The sequence below is a fragment of the Oryzias melastigma genome, linkage group LG10 (assembly GCF_002922805.2).
Source record: "Oryzias melastigma strain HK-1 linkage group LG10, ASM292280v2, whole genome shotgun sequence".
NCBI lineage: Eukaryota > Metazoa > Chordata > Actinopteri > Beloniformes > Adrianichthyidae > Oryzias > Oryzias melastigma.
The window spans coordinates 23,084,825-23,100,061 of NC_050521.1; the positions used below are offsets into that span (position 1 = coordinate 23,084,825).

At 37.2% G+C, this 15,237-nt stretch overlaps 1 protein-coding gene and 1 long non-coding RNA gene across 3 annotated transcripts in view; one reads left to right on the forward strand and one right to left on the reverse strand.

Annotated features, from left to right (window-relative positions):
- Nucleotides 1-1,836: 1,836 nt before the first annotated feature.
- Nucleotides 1,837-15,237, forward strand: part of LOC118599293 — an 18,775-nt gene continuing 5,374 nt past the window's right edge. The window contains exons 1-2 of the long non-coding RNA XR_004948595.1: nucleotides 1,837-1,942; nucleotides 12,320-12,542. This is a non-coding gene — a long non-coding RNA (uncharacterized LOC118599293). The remainder of the gene's footprint in view (nucleotides 1,943-12,319; nucleotides 12,543-15,237) is intronic.
- aff2 (AF4/FMR2 family, member 2) overlaps nucleotides 5,263-15,237 on the reverse strand; it is a 199,322-nt gene continuing 189,347 nt past the window's right edge. For both annotated transcript variants that reach the window (XM_024283313.2, XM_024283311.2), the window contains exons 24-26: nucleotides 14,939-14,991; nucleotides 14,058-14,275; nucleotides 5,263-12,450 (exon numbers count right to left, since the gene is read on the reverse strand). In XM_024283313.2, coding sequence (XP_024139081.1) covers nucleotides 12,329-12,450; nucleotides 14,058-14,275; nucleotides 14,939-14,991 — 393 coding nt within the window. In that variant the 3' untranslated portion in view covers nucleotides 5,263-12,328. The remainder of the gene's footprint in view (nucleotides 12,451-14,057; nucleotides 14,276-14,938; nucleotides 14,992-15,237) is intronic.

A 15,237-nucleotide genomic window follows, 5' to 3' on the forward strand; every position in this document is an offset into this window, starting at 1 on the left:
CGCGGCCTTGTATTTCTGCAGGTCATGCTGACTTTCTGTTAACGGCAGCGCCTCACAATCACATTACAGGAGGACGCCATGAGTGTGCGTGTTTGGAAAGCGCTTAGCTCAGCTGCATCTCAGACGTGTGTGTGCTTGTGTTTTAAGTGTGTGAATGGATTCAGGAATAGTAAACAAGCTCCGGTTCTCTGCTGCACAAGGACTTCGAGAAGTGGACTTGAAGAGCACTTTGTGGGAGAAGCTGTTTTTCTCTGGAGCTACAGGGCGGTTGCCTAATTAGATGCTCCAGTGCAGCACATTAAAGAGTGTGTGTACAATAAGCTGCATCTTTCAGTTCAGAACACAGTCTGTCACTTTGTGTAATCTTTGTGTTTCTCTGTCGTCACACGCTTACGTCGGAAATGTCTGAAGTTGTTCCAAGTGATGCTTATGCAAAGTGATGAGCTAAAGTCAAACTAAACACTAAATATGTATTTATTTAAAAAATATATAAATTTCTTTGCTATTGCCTTAAAGACACACTCCTTATGATCTTTTCTAAAAGCGCTCCCAGTGTTTTTTTAATCATGATTATGCAGTTTTTAGCAAAAATGTAAAAATTCTGTTGTTTCCGAGGATGTAGTTTCTGCAGAGCGTCAGAACTTAATTCAAAATTTGCCTCTAAGTTGTGGCGGGACTAAGCCTGCCCCCACTTCCCATGATCCCTTTGTTTACACTCTCTCATGCAGCTCCACACTACCCCAACCTAATATTACCTCGGAAACAAAAATCAGAGCTGTTCAGCCTCAGGAATACAATATTAAGCTTAATTTTCTTTATTTCTGTCCTCCATGATCAGAAAAAATGCAACAACATGTTAGAAATACCAAAAACAAGATTATCATTGAAGTATTTAACCTGGTTCTTTAGCTTGTAAAGAACACAGATTGGCTAACTTCATCATATTTATTAAGGTAACAAAAGTTTTCAATAACAAAACAGCGTCTGTTTTTCAGCGGGTCTCAAGTCTCCTCACTCCAGAACGTCATTATCATACAGACATGAAGGATTAACACAAAGCAGCACTTCTAAAAAGAAGCTTAGCATTTCTGTTAACTATATTAACCATAACCTTAATCCCTAATCCCTATCCTACCTCTTTCTTAATCTGCCATGCCGGCTAAACGGCTAACTAAGTGAATTAAGAGAACGTGTTAAAGCTGAGATGTGGAGAAGAGAAACCTCAGCGTGGAGAAGGAGAAGCAGAGGAGTTCCCTCAAACATTCAGACCATCTTTCAAAGATGTCTCTTTCTGCCTAAGCTGTCTGAAAGAAAAAAAAAAAAACAAAACATGGTTTTTGGAGTCTCCATCATGGTAAATGCACGAAGCACATTTCATTGGTTACATGGAATTTATTTATTTAAAGAATTTGTTTTTTAGTGGTGTGAAAGGTTTACTTTTGTCTTTTATATACAGATTTCGACCTCTTTTTCTATATTACTGCCACCTAGTGGACCGGAGCTGTTCTGTTTTTAACCACCTCAGCTGTCTCTGAGGTTATTTATCATAGTTGTAAAATGTTCCATCTTGTGTTCCCCTTTTTTAAAAAAATAAAAAATAAAATAAAATCTTGTTTTTTTATTTTATTTTTCAGTCATAGATTAGTTTACATGTACAATTAGTTTCCTGTAACCTGCATTTCTCCTGCATTTTGTCACATTTAAATCCTGTTTAATGATCCACAGACTGAAATTTTCATTATTTTTACATAGATGGAGTGAAAATCAAAAGTGTTGAGTATGACAAACTTGTGAAAAAGTTTCACATCAGAGAAGCAGGGTGTGACGCTTCCATAATTCAGAACACCTGTGTGGGCTTCAGAGCCTGAGTCTCCATGGTCGGACCAAACAGAGGAAGACTTGACAGTAATTCAGAAGATAATGACCGACAGCTTGGAAAGTGGTGAGTCTTTAAAGTTCTTTTTTTAAAGAAAACAAAATAATAAAAAGTTGTATAAAAGGAAAACATAACTGCAGCTTTGAAAAGATTAAAAACAATCTGCTGGAGGTAGAGCATCAAGAGCCACCATGGAGATGTTTCCAGAACCTCAATTTGTGTTAAGTTAAGTTTAAAAATTTTTTTTTTCCTAAATAAGCTGCAGAATTCATGAGAATAATGTGGTTCAGACCATGATGGGATGCAGTATTGCAGTTTTGTATTTAGCTCTGCTTTACACACGTCTGCATTAAAGCATTAAAGGCTCAGAGTCTCATGGTGTTGAATACCCACTCCGATCATCTTTTGACCTGTTATAAAAGCGTCCCAGTGGTCTTTTGATCATGATTGCTATTTTTGCCAAACAAAAAAGTCTTGTTAGAAATTCAACTCTGAGTTGTGGGCAGGACTTTTGGCATGGAGCAAACCCCGCCCCCTCTTCCCCTCCTCGTTGCTGAGAGCTCAGAATAGATAGCTTGTTACAAATATGTTCTTTTTCTTTTTCATCCTTACCCTTAAACCCTCCTTCTCAGTGAGGAAAAACTTCTACAGATTCTGGGGGAAAAAAAAGAAGAAACCTCCACGTGAAGGAGTGATCCCCTCCCAGGACAGACCGGCGATGTATCAGAACTGTTAACGAAGAATTCTACAACTGCACGGTTGAATAGTATAGCAGATGCCTTCATCCACATGGAGCTTGGGGACGGGTGGGGGCACGAGTCAAGCCAGAGGCGAGGTCCACGACCAAGAACAGGAGCACAGACGAGTCACCTGGAATCTAAAATCTCCCCGGAGGGGAGTGGGAAAGAGGGACAACACATGAATCGCACTGACCAAATAGAGGCATGGAGAACTAAAAGAAAAGTTAATGAAAGACAATAGGAGAAAAAGTAGATGAAAACAGAGGGAAAGGAGACTTTGGCCCATTTGCATCACAATATTTATCACTATTTGAATAAAAGATACTCAGTAACACAGTTTTGATTTAATTTATTTATACATCATGAGAAAATGCTACAAGAACATGTTAAAAATACAAATTTTATTGGTGATGGAACCAATTAAAACCAAATAAAGACTTTAATTTTTATGTTTATTCACTCAAAACATTTCTCTCTTGTACACTAGTTTTACTGTTGTGCACGAGTTGTCATTCATAAGTTAGAGTTATGGGATTCTACAATAAATAAAAATGATTCTTTTCTTTCGGTGTGAAGATCAGAGGAGACAGAAGCCAAACGTTTCCTTCATAGGAGAAATTTATTTCACAAGTTCAGAGCTCCATGTACATGGATCAACTCCAAAAAGCATTTTAGGAAATGAACTTCCTAAAATATCTTGTCCTGGTGTAAATAGTTTTTCAAGCTGTGGATTGTGTGATTGTGTCTTCGTGTTCAGTGATGATTGGATCTTGTCTGTCTGTGTCACTGAGGTCTTCAGTCCTCATAACAAACCAGGTCTGCAGATTTTTATGGCTTTAATATTAATATTTCACTAATGGAAGTGTCTGTCTGAGAGAGATGCAGTTAAAATTCGGATTGGAGAACATGATGTGGTTTTTGCTGCAGCCTTGGACAAGGTCTTTGTGACCTGAGGCCTCAAAAGTGTCCAGCTGTTTAAAAACTCTTAATAGCATTCAGATAGTGGAGGAAAAAGAGGTCATTAAAGGTAATTTCTCATGTGTGAACTACTTTTCTTTAAACATATATTTATTTGGAATGAAAGTCGATAAGATTAAACAATAAAAAATCCGGCTGATTTAACTAGTTGTGGTTTATTTAATATTTTTCTTACTGCTCTGTTTGAAATATTTGACACTATAAGCTTCTATTATTTTACACAGAAATGTAAATTCTGATTAACTCGGTTGAACAATTTGGTTTACCACTAAGCTAACCACTGGTCAACTTTAAATATTGTTTCCCTGATTTGGACTAGAAAGAGAAGACGATGTTTGCCATAATCCCGGAATCTTAGACCTTTTTCTATGAATTAAAAAAAACCCTAAACTACCTTCTAAAACAAGCAACTATGCTGCAAATGATCATATTTCTAACCCAACTTGTGTGTCTAAGGGAAGAGACTTGGAACAAAAGACAGTAACTTACATTGTTGCCATTTTTGTAGCTGTGGAATAAATTTGTGCATAAAAATCTTATAAAAACAAGTCAATTTTGGAGATTTAAAATAGTGGAATGTCCTTTCTCTAAATGCTGTTGAAAATTAGATTTAATCAGAAATGAAGTGATCTCACATTTAAAAAAAATGTTTTCTAAATTACTTGTTTTTAATTTTAGCTTAGAAAGAAGTTTAGTTTCTCTTATACCGGTAGTATGGTGGTCAGAAACATTGATCATTGGGTGAGTCTACCTTGCAAAAAATATTTTTTTCCTTCTTTTTAAAAATGTTGATATTTTTTTTCTAATGCAGAGATCTGAAACAAAAATTGAGGTTTGACAGTTGATCGCTGCTTTCACGGCTGCCAAACAACACAACCTAAGAAAACAAAGCATGTAGACATGAATCAATCCAATTATATTTGACTTTAACTGCAAATATAAGTCGAGAAACATGAACTTTTCAAATCTGAATTGCTCAGAGGCTCCATAAAGTTCCCACCTAAAGACTCATGGCGGTTTGCTAAGAGGTAAAACCTGCAGGAATTAGAACCTGAATGTTTTATGGTGCGTTTGCTGCATCAGAACTCTCTCTGACTGTTTGGCGGCTGTTAAAGAGGTCTTGATCACAGCACCAGTCCAAACCAAGAAGTCAATAACAGCAGTGTGAATCAGCCTCTCACACCGCTTGAGCTCTATAAGCTGCATTTCCAACGAATGCGTTTCAACAAGCTGCCAAAACATCACACAGAATAAAGTCAGAGTTTTTCCTCTGGAGTCGCTTTCACGGCAGACTTCAGGACATACGCTAAAATACTCGATTTAAAGGCATATATTTGTGTATTATTGATTGCATTTATCAATTAAATGTAGCGCATACACATGAAGTCTAATACAACTGAAGGAATAAAAGCACAATGCACTAAAAATGCAAAATTTTGCACAAGATTCTTTGCTCCAAATACATTGAAGAAGGTAATCAGGGTGACTAGATTGTTTTTGTGCACAATCATCATAGTGTAAAATCACAGTTTTATTTTGAAGAATATAACAGATTTTTGTGTTAAATGTATTTTTTTGGATTATATTTGTGAAGAAATGTTGCATGTAGGTCAGTGAATTTATGCAAAGAGTTCACATTGTAGAATAAAAAAAAAATTCACAGCGGGATCACTGGTTGATCAGATTTTAATCCATATTTCAGAGACAATAAATATTTAAAAACAATGGTAATGCATCACAACTTTTGATCATCACATTGAACAACTTCATTATAAAAAGAGCCATAGAAAAGGCCAGAAGATGCACTGAAAAAAACAAAAGAAAAACAAAACAGCTGAAGTTGTGCAACACATTAAAAAATACAATACAATCCATGTTGGACAGATGTGTTCTGTGTCATTTTGCAGAGCTCTTTACATTGTTGCATCAAACCAGTGATGTACATCAGAACCACAGTCATGGATCTGTTGAGCCTCGCGTCGGACACCAAACCGCTGGTGCTTTGAAATATGGCGTCGGGTCACATGGGTTTGGACATCTTCCACAAAGATAAGCCTGCTTATTCATTTGTAGGGAAACCAGCCTCAGGATGGGTTTGCAGATCCAAAAAAGGTTGTAGTATGATGCTAGTTATTGGATTTACTGCGTACTGAGTCAGTATTGATGAACAACAGCAACAAATTTAGATTAGGATGCCGACCAAGAACTTTACTTTGAGCTGCAGTGAAGAGAAAAGTGGAAAAATTCTCTAATGGAGTATTTTTGGGGTCATTTCCTCTTTATATAGTTTTTATTTCCCACATGATTTAAATTTCTCACAAGGGAGACAAAAATGGCAATCTTTGAAATGCAACACCTGAGGCTAAAAGTTGACATAATTTGGAGGGAAAAAATAACCAATTCTAGTTTAAATTTAAAGTATTGCATCTTTTTTAAAATTCCTGTCCAGCTTGTCTTCATAGCTTGATGTGAAACCAAAAGTTCTATTAAAAAAAGAACAATAATTCTAAAGTTTAGCTTCTAAGTTCAGCAGGAAATTTAGGTTTTCACATTTGAAAAGTGATTAGATAATTATGTCCTTATTGTTTTATTATTGCTAATTCTATGTGATGTGTGCATTGCTTCCAGATATGCTATGTAATAAAAAAATCAATTTATGAACTACAAAAGCTGACAATTGCATGGATGCTAAGTTGTAATAATTAACATAAACTAAAATGTAGTGGTTTAAACTGAATAATTATTAAAAAACTTAAACATTTAGGAGCAAATTTTGGTTAATTTAATCAAAAAGACAATTTGCATCAGAAATGTATTTAAAAACGTTAAGTTATGTTTAGTACTCCATTTGGCTGTCAGATTGGTCAATGACACATTTTTATGCGATAAGTTAGTACATCTCTTTTTTATAGTAGAAAATTCTCTTAAATGTGTTTAAACACTGAAGTCAAACATTGTAAACGCTGCAAGTTCACTGACTATGTGAGGCAATTATGGCAATTTCCTAAATACCCAAAATATATTTGCGATCCTATAAAATCCAAACAAATATTAGTGTTTTTTTTTCACTGCTGGAGAGATTATCACTGCATCATCAGCTTGCTACCATCTGCTGTAAAAAAAAAAAAAAAAAAAAGGCTCCTCCTGTTTGGCTGTCTTTTGTAATCACTGCAGCCGTGATGTTTTTCTGCTGCTGCTGTCTTTCATAAACATGTTGACAACTGTGATAATGCAACAGGAACTAATGAGAGATCTAATAAGATGTCAGCGGTAGAACAGGGCATGCTGGGAAATTCTGCTTCAGAAAAAAGTTTGAGTTTACCCACACACTGACTTTAAATGAAGTGTCTGTAACAGTCTTGGTGTTTTACCAGACAGATTAGAATTTCAGTGTTTGAATCCATTAAATGAACTTTTTAACTAATTATTTCCCAGACTCTCTCTGATAAAAATGGTGTTTTTCACATGTTTTGATAATGGAGGACATATACAAAGAAAATTAAGCTTATGTATTTATTAATATAGATCAGCGTCACTAGGGAGCGGACAAAAAAAAGTTTTATTTGGCTGTAAGCTAGTGGGAGAGAGTGTAAATGGGTAGCACAGTGAAGGGTTACGGGAAAGGGGGCGGGGTTGCTCTACACCAATGGTCCCACCCACAACTTGGTGGTGATTTCCTAATTAACAAGTGAAACAAATGCCCTAGAAAACAACAATTTTTAAAAATATTTTGACAAAAAATGGCAAAATCATAACTAAAAGACCACTTGAAAAGCTTTCATTATAGTTTAAAAATTATTGGAACCTAAAATTGGGCTTTTCTCAGCTTTAGAATCTGCTGAAAGGGTGATCTAGAATAAATACTTGATAAAATAACATTTTTTTTTCTGACATTTTTAATAACTTGGGAAACTTTGATCATTTTCTATCAATATTTGATTGGTGTACATCTAAAAAAAACAGAAAAACATAAAAGATTCTTCTTCCCAGAGAAACTAAAAACCTGAATCTCTACCAAGAATCAATATTTTTATTGATTCCTGGTAGAGATTTTTATTTATTTAACCAGGAAAGCTATTGTATGATGGGGTTTAAAGCTGTTTGTCTTATTATTAGCTAAAAAAGAAAAAAACATTTCAAAAGAAAAGTACAGAGGGTTGGAGGCCGGCCGGTCCATTTAGGCCTCTGTGCTAACACCAGCAAATAAATGGAGTTTCCTTTCCAAATATTGATTTCTCCAAGTCTTTAAGCATGTTTGTTCAGAATGCGCTTACTCAGAGAGGCTGGTTTCAGTTGAGTACTGACACTGTCAAAAAAAATACGCAGGCTCTCTCACTTTGTACACAGTTGTTATTGGTCTGAAACTGCCGTTTATTGCATGCAATGGTTTCAACGTTTCAGGCATTTCAGACAAAAACCCAAATCCGTTCAGTCCGTCAAGACAAGGAAATACAGCAGCTGCTTCTAGTTTGTTTCCCGTCTTAAAGCCAAACCCCGGAGTCATCATAAACGCCAGTACAAAAGCTCATGGAAACATTTGACTTTTTATGAAGAAAAGAAAACATCTCAATTTTATACCAATATGGTATGGAAAATTATTTAGACCCATTCTTTGTTTTTCTTTTTAAATAAATAGAGCAATTCAAAGTTGACACAAATAGAGGCACTTGAGTTTCACTCTCTATCTTTTTTTAAGTCTTTCATACACATTCAGCGAGTGTGAAAGGAAGTGAAATAAAAACATGCTTGATGTGCTGGATTTACAGACACCGGAAAAGCATACTTCAAGCCTTTGCAGCACATGAGACGACAGATGATAGAGAAACATTGTTGTCTCCAGATTTAAATGTACCCCAAAGAGTAAAAAAAACAACAACATAAAAAAAACTTTACATTTGGCACTGTGTAAAAGCAGCCATCGCCTGTGACCACATGCAACATGTAAACAGTCGTGTAAGCACGAAAGTGCACTCTTTAAACAGGAGGTTTACACAGGAAACACAAAAGCTAAAGATTTTTCTGGTGAATTTTGGGACATTAAAAAAAAAAAAACTTGTACTAGATTCAGGTGTGCATGAGATCAAAACTCTGTTACTTTTACTTCTAGTTTTTGGGGCAAACCTCATTCCAGGTGCGCACCACATGATTTCTGGTGTGCACCAGTTAGTTCTAGGCGTGCATCAGATATTTTCATGTGTGCATAAGTTAGTTTTACGTGCACACCAGATGGATGCAGGTGCGCGTCAGTTAGTTGTAGGAGTGCACCAGAAGGTTTCAGGTGTGCGCCAGGTTACAGGTGCGCACCAGTTAGTTCTAGGTGCACATCAGATATTTTCAGGTGTGCACCAGTTGGTTTTAGGTGCGCACCAGATATTTTATAGGTGTGCATCAGATATTTTCAGGTGTGCACAAGTTAGTTATAAGTGCGCACCAGTTGGTTTCAGGTGCGTGTCATATGTTTTCTGGAGCACACCAGTTAGTTCTAGGTGCACGCCAGAAGGTTACAGGTGCACAGCAGTTAGTTCTAGGTGAGCACATATTTTTTCAGGTGTGCACCAAAAATTCTATAGGTGTGCATCAGATATTTTCAGGTGTGCACAAGTTATAAGTGCGCACCAGTTGGTTTCAGGTGCGTGTAATATGTTTTGTGGAGCACGCCACCTAGTTCTAGGTGCGCATCAGATATTTTCAGGGGTGCACATGTTGGTTTCAGGTGTGCTCCAGATAGATGCAGGTGTGCCTCAGTTAGTTCTAGGTGTGCACCAGAAGGTTTCAGGTACGCACTAGTTAGTTGTAGGTGCGCATCAGATGTTTTCAGGTGTGCACCAGTTGGTTTCAGGCGCATGCCAGCTAGTTCTAGGTGAGCATCAGATATTTTTAGGTGTGTGCAAGTTGGTTTTAGGTGTGCACCAGATGGTTACAGGTGCTCACCAGATGGTTTCAGTTGTGCACTAGTTAGTTTTAGGTGTGCACCAGATGGTTTCAGTTGTGCACTAGTTAGTTTTAGGTGTGCACCAGATGGTTACAGTTGTGCACTAGTTGATTTTAGGTGTTTCTGGTGCGCACCAGGGATTTTCATGTGTGCACAAGAAACCAGTACTGATTAAAAAAAAATGTTTTTGTTAATTTTGTTCCTATAGGGGCTCTTTATTGATTTAAGCTGCAAAGTTATTTTCAAAGACACGGTTAATTTTTGCTACCTTTCAGAATAAAACTTCCTGTTTAGCTTTTCTAACTGCTCTCCCTTTCAACAATCACAGTGATATAAATAGATAAGAAATTGTCTTTGTCAGCTTATTTTAAGCCCTGATAAGCTTCATTGATTCTTTAATGTTCTGGTATGTAAAACCTTGATATTTAAAGAGTTCTCTCTCGCGTGGCTGTGAACGGTTTGCATGTGTCACTTTTCCTCTCACTTACAAATAAATCATTAGCAGGACACTTCAAAAACAGGAACATCGCTTCCAGGAGTCACAGTCTGTACATCATGGTAAACAAACATCATTATTGTCGGGTGGAGGGGAATGATTTGGATAGACTTGACAAATAGCTGTACACATATACACACTAACGACACAACACAGCAAAAGTTGGGTAACAACCATGAGTCCTGGCAGTTGATCTTGGTAAGTGCTTTGCAAAGTAACAGCTGTACTTTGACATCAGGGAAGCAGGGAAGAAGTGTGCTGCCTCTGCAAGTGTGTAAGAGTGTGTGTGTGTATGTGGGGGGGTCTGAATTGAAGCCAAATCATACTGATTTATGGAATTATCCCTCGTCAGTGTTTTTACTCCCTTTCATGGGCTACATCAGAAATGACTAAGAAGAAAGCCCAAAACCAGCAGGAAAAAGGACCAGAAAGATGCAGTGTTTTGATGGATAGAAGTCCAGCTGTGAGGACTTTCCTCAACTAAAATAGTATAACCCGCTATAGAAACCACAGATGTGTTCAATGAACTTTAAAAGTGTACATAAAGCTTTTTCAGGCAGTCCCTAACCTGTAGGATTATAAATGATTAATTTTTTTCCACTCCTTTAATTTTGTTTCACAATAAGTATATTTAAATACCCACTCTGATGGAAAATTGTGCTTTTAACACATTTTTTGTGGTATTTTTTTTGATGATTGAAGAAAATTAAACTGTATTTCAGAGTTCTTCTATATTCAAATTGTTGTGAATCAGGAGCAGACGAAAAAATGTTGCTTGGAAAAGACCAAGTTTGGGATGTAGGCGGGGCCACACACTCCTAAATCCACTCCACAATTGGGAGGGGAAGAGGGGGCGGGGTTGCTCCATGCCAAATGTCCCGCCCACAACTCAGAGGGGAATTTCTAATGAACTACTGCTGCTCTGCAGAAACTATATTTTAGAAAATAACAGTTTTTTTTTGGCTAAATCATAACTAAAATCCACTAGGAACGCTTTTAAAATAGGTCAAAAGATGATCGGAGTGGGACTTAATTAGATTTAAGGTGAAACATTTGTACTGCATGTATAACTCTCATTATGATTTAGAAAAAAATTTAATGTATATTTTACTTTTATTGCCTTTTTCCGCTGCTTTTTATGTATATTGCCTAAAATAAACCAACCAGTTAATTAATCAAGATGCCTTAATTCATTAAATCAATTAATCCAATTTACGTTTTATGTGTTTCCTTGTAAATTCTTACATAATTAAGCAGCACTAGTGTTGAAGAATTAATCAAAGTGAATACATTTAACATAACTCAAAGATGAAGCCATGAACTATTTAGAGGACATTTTTCATGACATTTGGAAGAAGAAAAATACTTTAAATCTGCATTGTTCTCACTGGTAGCTAACTGAACGTTTCTACATAGGATGTGAACTAAAATTCTACTCAAAAATCATTGATTCTGTATAACTTGGCGAGGTTTCTTTAACATATTCCACCGAAAATGAAAATTTTGTGGAAGAAACAAGACTCCTTTTCATCAATTTATATAAATTTATCTCTGTTTAAAAACGAAAAGTGTTTTCCCTTTGCTTTGGCAATAAATTTAATTTTAACACATTATTTTAAAACAAACTCTTTATTTGCAAAGAGGCATTTTTCTACTGTTTATTAAGGTCTAATTGTTCCATCTGTGGTTATCTTTCCGTGACTTATTCCCGTTAATAAAAGTCTGAAGCATGACTCATGAGTGCAGAGGTAACTGAGGGCTGAGTTCATGCTGTGCACGCCGTCTGCTTGTCAGCGTCTTTGAAGACTCACGATGGACTGAAACAGAGGCGGCGGGACTGACCTCAGCTTCCATTAACTGAGCTTTAGTGTTCACAATGCAGCTTTTTTTTTTTTTTTTTTTACCAGTGTGGTCCTTATCTGATGGATTGGACTGCTCCTTTTCCACTCGGATCAATATCTGCCCGAGGCTTTAACTCTTGGTTCCAATCACTGACATATTTCTGGTCTTCTGCTGAAGGAGATGAGCGTCCGTTGAGCTCTTTCCCCACATTAAGCTCCTTTAGTCATCTGTCTTTTACTTATCTTTTTAAACTCGTTTTAATGTGTTTCAGTTGGAGCTGAGGATTAAACTGCAACAAACTCATTTGTATAAAAGATGTGTCACTTATTGCACAAACTAATTTAGTTTGAGCTCCATAAATGCATTTACTTTACCATGTTTGAAGGGAAGTGTAGCATCATGTCAGGGTTAGAGGCTCGTTTATTTTTCTGTTGTTTTATTGTGTTTTGATTCAGGTCCAGTCTTTACAAGAGGTGAGCCTCGATGCGGAGCCAGTGCAGTCCCTGCCTGACGTAACGAACCAGCTCGGTCATGCTGCTCTGCTGACTCAAAGGCTCCATGACGGCGTCCAGCTCCTGGAAGAAGTCTGCAGGAGGGAGGAGAGATGAGTTACTAAAACGCACCGCACGTCAACCGCCTCTGTTTGGGCTTTTGTTCTGCAAGGAAAGGCAAACACAGGTAAGGCTTTTTAGTCACAAGAGCCCTCCATCCAAACCCCCCTGGGGATTCTGCTATTTGAAGGAGGCTGGTTTGACTTTTGTTGTACAGTTGGAGGCAAAGTGCTTTTATTGTGACAGGTTTGAATTCGTTCATCCTTGAATACATAAAGGATGAAAACAAGTTCTACAGTTTAGACGGATTACAGCTGAAGGCAGGAATTGAAGGAATCTGTCACCAAATATTTTATTTTAAAGATGTTTAAAATAATAGGAAAACTGCATTTAAATCTTCTTTTTTCAGCAGTTTTTGGGGAAAAAAAAGGGCATAATGTGACACAAAGTTGTACTGAAAAGACATGATCGGCCCAAATGTTTGTACCTCATAGCATCTTGTCAAATGTATCAAAGGTAACTTGTAATTTTTTAAATATCCGTCTTAAAATATCTTCATTGAGTAGATTAATAAGTATTTTATTTTGAAAACCTTTGACTTACACATCCTTATACAGTAAGTGGTAATTCTTGAAATAAGAAATATGTATTTCTACAATAATTTTTCTTTTTTTTAAGCTGCAGATAATTTTAATGAATAAAGAGAAATGAATCTATTGTAATCAAGAACTTTAATGTATACTTACGATTACAAAAAATAATTTTGTGTTTTTGACATATTTAATTTTACTTAGAAACCAATGTTTGCCAGTTTAATATGGTTTCATATTGTGATGTCAGAACATAAATCAGTATGAAGAAGTTTCTAAAACATAATTCAACACTTTGAAGTATTATAAAGACTTCGTGTTTCCAAAATACAAACTAAAGTCACACAGAGTTCATTTGGTGATGTACTAAAGGTGAGTAGTCATATATATCAGGGGCGTCAAACTCAATCGCAGGCTGGTTGCGGGCCGAACAGGAGAAACATGTATTGAACACACTGAAACCAAAGTGAAGTTTGAAGCGAAGTTCCTGATTGGTTGACGAGTCTTCTTCGCCAAAGTTCAGATTTTTCACTGGTATCCATGGCAGACATCAAATCCGGTTCAACTTCATCCACATTTGTCATGGGATGGATAATACCTCATCTGGACCCCATAAGTTTCGAGCTGAAATTTATTCTTTTTAAATATTACAAATGTATTTTTTTCATTTTTTGTCTCACTTTGTTAAAAATACCTAAAAATCACACAATAAAAGAAGTTAATAAAAAATTCCAGTCTTAATGAAATTACATTTTTAAAAATGTTTTAGCTTGAGGTTCTATCAAAAATCTCAATTTCAAGTCAATTCACCAGGTAACTTATAAAAAATCAACATCTATTAGTTCTAAATGTGCCACATAAATGAAATATTTATCTATTAACCACAGTTCTGAATGTTCCTTCGTTTACATTTAATGTGCATTCAAATTTCACTTGAGAAAACATTTTTTTTCACATTTTTTAAACATTAAGATAGAAATTGTCCTAAAATAGGTAAAAAAGTTAAATAATTGAAAGTACTAATCTGGGGAACTCTGGTGATGTCGCCTCACCGTGGCTGTCGGTGGCCAGTCTGTCCGCCGTCTCCCAGTGTTCATAGCTCCTCAGGATGTTGTTGGTGATGTTGACGTGACTGGCAGCCATGTGGTGGATCCTCTGGGGGATTGCCACACTTCCCGATGACCCCGATGCTCCTCCTCCTCCTCCTGTTGCTCCTCCGCTGCTGGCTGGAGACGGGCTGAGAGAAAGAGGCGACGGGGTCCCGTTGACCCTTAGAGACAACAGAAATGAAAACAAGGGAGGTCCTTAGAAAATAATGCAGAAATACAGCAAAAGATTAAAATTATTTTTGTTTTCTGTATTGAAGCTAACTTGTGATGTTTTTTGGGGAAATTTGGCGATAAAACATAAATAGAACATGAAACCTTTGCTTCTCACAGGAGAACATGTCTGTACAAAGTGCTCTCCCCGCCGTGCACAGCTGGACGTGGGTCCCTGGCAGTGATGTAATGTCTCTTCCGTGGCCTTGACTCCTCCTGACCCCCTCGACTTGTGTCTGAGTCGGTGCCACACACAAACCCAGAGCTCCCGTCCTGCTGTTGTGCAGCATCAGAGCTGTCCAAACTCATTAGTTTCACATCCGCAGCTCCTCCACGCCTCTCCTCCTCTATCTATCATTACTCCCTCCATCACTCCTTCTCACCGGGCACTCGGCAGCCCCTCCAGTCTCCTGCTTCTCGCATCTACAACAAATCAATCCCTTTATTTGCTTCCTGAGGGGTTTGTTTGAGCAAGTGGCTGTCAGGAACGGCTTGGTATGCTGCACCGGAGCTCCGCTGAATTATAAATTCTCAATTATCCAAGTGAATGAAGGGGTGATACTTCTTCTCATGTGTGTGTGTGGGTGTGTGTGTGAGAGTGCACGTGAACTCACTTTCCATTGGTCCTCCAGGGAGAGGGCGCTTGGTGGGAACTCTTGGCTGAATTCTGAATCACAAGAAAACACATTTATTAAACCCCGGCGTCTGCGGCTCAGCGCCGTTTCAGAACATTAAGCTTCTTTAAAAATAAGACCAATAATAGGTCGGATCAGAAAACGTCCCGCAAAAGTCCTTATCCTTGAATCTCCTTATATTTTTATTCAGAAAAACAAAACAAAAAAACAATTTGACCTCCAGACGGATGAGTCTACTGAGAAAATACTTCAAAAAGGATTTTTTTAAAACACTTATT